Source organism: Temnothorax longispinosus, unplaced genomic scaffold, assembly GCF_030848805.1.
Source record: "Temnothorax longispinosus isolate EJ_2023e unplaced genomic scaffold, Tlon_JGU_v1 HiC_scaffold_306, whole genome shotgun sequence".
NCBI classification, from domain to species: Eukaryota; Metazoa; Arthropoda; class Insecta; order Hymenoptera; family Formicidae; genus Temnothorax; species Temnothorax longispinosus.
In genome coordinates this window covers 8808-13156 of record NW_027270128.1, presented here as the reverse complement: position 1 = coordinate 13156, position 4349 = coordinate 8808, and the positions used below count along the sequence as shown (strand labels likewise).

Below are 4349 nucleotides of genomic sequence, written 5' to 3'. Positions count from 1 at the left end.
CATATTTAATGCTCATGTCCTGCTGTTCGTCAGTGTTCTCAGCGATTCATTTCCTTGTTGCAATTTATTAAAGTTTCCTCTTTATTATAATAGCTTGTTATCGTAGTTTCCTAATATATAATGGTGTATTAATTAGAGTAGTTTATCTGTATGCTGTTGAGAGCTTCTTAACGATGCGATAACAGGAAGATTGCCGTCCGAAAATGTACTGATGATACTGAAAGAGTTAGGAAAATCGGGCAATGCGTCTCCGCTAGATAGACCAAACAGAGATGATTGGTTTATTGGCATATATTTTAGAAAAATAGGGCGATATAATATATAATTACGCACAGGAGAATGGCTTTATTGGCTCTGTGTGCATGTTTTTTGAACTGACGCAGAGAAAGGACACGACTGAGCAAGGTACATCGAATAATTTAGTTAAATCTGGGGTTAAATCATTTGTCTGTCATTTGTGTCAGTCATATGGATGGTCGTTAAATAATTGTCGTATCTCTATCTATTTTATCGATCTATTTTAGAATTCCACGGTCTGGATACGGAAGTGTTGATCAGATCACTGAGAACGCTGAAAGCTGCCAGAAAGGCAGAGATTATCTCGTTCGATGATAATCAAGGGTTAAATTTTTCTAATGCGTAGAAAGTAATTGTCGTTCGTCGAGAATTTCGCGGGTACAGTTTTACATGTAAATTATATTCAATTGCGTGTTCGTTAAAATTTAATATATGCATTTAGATGTACATTTTTATGAAATAAAAGTCTGTTCCTTTACACTGACGTACAGCGACATAAAGAAACTCCTTAACATGGCTTATAAATGCAAACATTTATTTAACACAATATTGGCAATACATTTTTTCCTTTTTTTTTTCTTACAAAAAAAGTAAACCAAAATCGTCCGGATGCTAAAGCTAACGCGAACGTGGGAAAGATCTGATGTATTTCGAGTATGAAATTAATGTAGCCAATTATTTTATAGTTTTTAAGATACATAAATCATATGCGGCACATAGGTTCACTCGAAACGGGGGAGAACAAAAATCGCGACAGAAAAAAAAAAATAAATGCAAGACTTCCCGTGCCAAAGTCAAGGTACTAAAAAATGAAACGAACGAATTACGTAGAACTTAAAATACGTTTACACTTCCCTCGTATAAATTTAAAAATCTTCGCGTTAAATGTCAAACTTAAAAGAAAAACGATTATCCTAGGCGCCTTAAATTTAATTGAAAGATTTCTTCTCCGCACTTTTGATCTTGCGGTAGAAATTCGTATGTGGTCCGCTCACGCAGCAATCTCTCAGTAAGATTCACGAAAAGACGGAAAGCATCGCGGGGAAACATTCGAGGTGACGGCGATCTCAAAGGTAATATCCGCGATATTCAACGGGAAACATTTGTCGTCAACGGTGAAACTGGGGTTCAATTATTCCATTATGCCATTCTCATATTTTTTTTCTGGTTTTCCTGGTTATTCTGATTCTGTAAAAGAAAATTACTCATTAATTTTCAAAAAGTAGTTATAAAAATAACTTTAACGAATTATAATTTAACTAGATATAATTTTTAGTTTAATTTTTTTAATTGATATACTTTTATTTTTTTATGTACCTGGTATTGCGATGCTATTTACCTGATTATCTTCTAGCTTTCTTTTTTTAGGTGTTTGGACGGCTTTTATTAATTGTATTAAAGACATTTTTCCTTCTTTGGGATGTATATCTTTAATGTCATTAACCACCAAATATGGTGGAACAGCTATTAAATTAATATATTAATTAATAGATTATATAATTACATGATTGAATATGAGAAAGAGATAAGAAGAATAAGTTAAATGTAAGAATCATAGAAGAAAGAAATAAAAATTAACATAAAATAACTATAATACTAAAGAAAATAATCTTTTACTGTATCTAACTTCTTCTAAAAAAATTTTTTGTATAATAATAATTTAAAATTAGTAAATATACGTATTCTATATAAGTTTCGCGGAAATAAGCATAAATATTTGTAAGAAAAATATATGATGTTAACAAAATGTACAAATGATTGTTGCAAAAGAAGAAAGAAATTCTATAATATTTATAGTAAAAAGAAAAGTGGAAAAATTAAATAAATTTAAATATAAATTAATTAAATTTTAATTATTATTTTAATTTTACTTTCATTTAGAAAAAATGTTAAAATAATAGTATGCATAAAAAATTATTTATATGATATGTAATTTAATTAGTTTATTTTTAAGTTAATTTGCTTTATTTTTCTTACTATAACTAAATTGATATTAGAAAGTGTCTTGTATAAACATTTAGAAAAAGAACAAAAAATATAAAATTACCTGAATTTTGCATAGTTCCAATTAATTCAATTTTATCCCCTTTATTTAAATTTAAATTCAAAAATTTATCATCATCAAAATTTAGAATGTTGACTTCTAATTTAAATGTGCCGTCAGTTATAGATCCACATCCTATACTTTTGTTTAGTTTATTATTAACAACGGATCCAAAATTTGTTTTTATGTATGCTTCTAGAACTGTAAAAAAGATATATATATATGTTATATAAAAAATATGTCACATAATTTTAAAGCTTAAAGTAATAGATGTACATAAAACTCACTAATACATTGTGAAGTATTTGCAACTTCATTTAATAAAACTTTTTTTGGATTTATTTGCTCCAGTTTAGGATAATATTTTCCCAAATTAGTTATTACTGTATTTTTTCTAATTAATAGTTCATACCGTACATTACCGTTGTTGTATATATTCATTTTAGGTTCTCTAGCTTGTAGTCCGTCTAAATGAAAAACCTATTTAGACGTAATTTAATGTTATAATATTACATTTAATTATATTTTTAAAATAATATTAAAATTATAAGTTATACAAAATTTGTTTTAATGAGTTGTTCTATCGGTTTGATATCGTCGTTCCAAGCAACAATCTGAATCCTTCTTCCATTTCCATTATTAACATAAAACTTAAAGAATTTGTATTTTGTGTTTGTACCAACAGTACGAGATGCCTCAATGCCATCCACATAGCCAATTATTTCACTAGAATATAATCATAGAATTTATATATATATATATTTTTTTTTTGAGAGAGAGAAAGTAGAGAGAGAGAGAGAGAGAGAGAGAGAGAGAGAGAGAGAGAGAGAGAAAAAAGAACTATAGAACTTATAGCGAAAGCGAAATAACCTATATAACTTACACTGTTGAATCAAAGATTTGTATGTTATCCAATACTTCATTCGGTGTCAACAAATTTATCAAATTTTCATTATCCTTCAAATCATTAACAATATTTACACCTTTTTGAAAAGCCTCTTCAAGTGCCATTTTATACATCTGCAGTTGAATTGATTTAAATTTAAAAGTACCTGTATTTGTTTATCACCATGGAATTTATATTCTTCAACTATTTTATTTGTAGGGGTATAATTCATGAAAATCGATTAATCGTTCCCACGATACATATATATATATTTACCCATATATATTCTAAGGACAGAGTTATTTTGTGAGTAGTTTTATTTCTTTCTTTATTAAATAACAAAAGTCTTTTTTTGTTTGTATTTTAATATATATAAATATATATCTTTTTCCAAGAATGTCTTTTTCGATTTTTCTTATCAAAAACCTCTTTTTTTTCTTTGACATATTTTTTCTTCAAGAATATTCTGTGATGTAATCTTATTCTGATATATTCTTATTCTAAGAATATCTAATATTTCTTTCAGATTATCTATAGAGTCGTTTAACCTTCCCTTTTCTCGTTTCTTGTCCTCTCTTTATAAGTTTGACTGTACGTGTTACTTGCATAGAAATTATAAGCATTCTACAATTGGACGACAAGTAAGAATAAGTTTTTTAATAGAACAATATATATATATATATATATATATATACATATATATATATATTCTCACAACAGAGTTATATAAATAATTTTATTTCCTTTTTTATTAAACACAAGAATTTTTTTCTTTTTTGTTCGGGGGGGAGGCTTTGGATTTTCTCTCGGGTTCGTACTTTAAGGAGGTTTAGTTGCTTCATCAGGGGGAGTAGTGGAACGCGGGAATTCTAGCAACAGTGTACTAGCCTTTGAAGTAGTGGGAGTGAAAAAGATTGCTCTGATTGGTCGCCGCGTATATTGTGCGTGCTGCTGCTCACGACCGTGGCAGTCTAGAGACAAAAAATCAAGCAATTTATGTTTTAATAATTAATTTTTCTATGAAATGTGCGGTAACCTTCCCCTTTCTTTCACTCATTTATTTGTAAATTATTAAGTTTCATATGCATATTTTTTTTCCTTATCATTTGCATTTTTTCTTGC

General features: G+C 28.3%; 1 protein-coding gene across 2 annotated transcripts; it reads right to left on the bottom strand.

Moving 5' to 3' along the window:
* Positions 1-811: 811 nt before the first annotated feature.
* On the bottom strand, positions 812-3361 carry LOC139824251 (uncharacterized). Of its 2 annotated transcripts, none has more exons than XM_071796767.1 (6): positions 3225-3361; positions 2899-3067; positions 2629-2821; positions 2345-2542; positions 1615-1761; positions 812-1485 (listed from the first exon to the last, which is right to left on the bottom strand). In XM_071796767.1, exons 1-6 carry the CDS (start codon positions 3359-3361, stop codon positions 1475-1477), a joined length of 855 nt encoding a protein of 284 aa, XP_071652868.1. In that variant the 3' UTR covers positions 812-1474. The 2 variants fall into 2 exon arrangements, with proteins under 2 accessions (XP_071652868.1, XP_071652867.1); XM_071796766.1 differs by having other exon boundaries at positions 1637-1761.
* Between the last annotated feature and the right edge of the window lie 988 nt (positions 3362-4349).

What these genes read in the sequence shown, in the direction of transcription:
- LOC139824251 (XM_071796766.1), bottom strand. Translation starts at nt 3,361, where the DNA reads ATGTATAAAATGGCACTTGAAGAGGCTTTTCAAAAAGGTGTAAATATT. An exon ending in AACTCATTAAAACAAATTTT is followed by an intron (nt 2,822 to 2,898) that starts GTATAACTTATA and finishes ACGTCTAAATAG; the next exon opens with GTTTTTCATTTAGACGGACT. An exon ending in TGGAACTATGCAAAATTCAG is followed by an intron (nt 1,762 to 2,344) that starts GTAATTTTATAT and finishes TTAATTTAATAG; the next exon opens with CTGTTCCACCATATTTGGTG.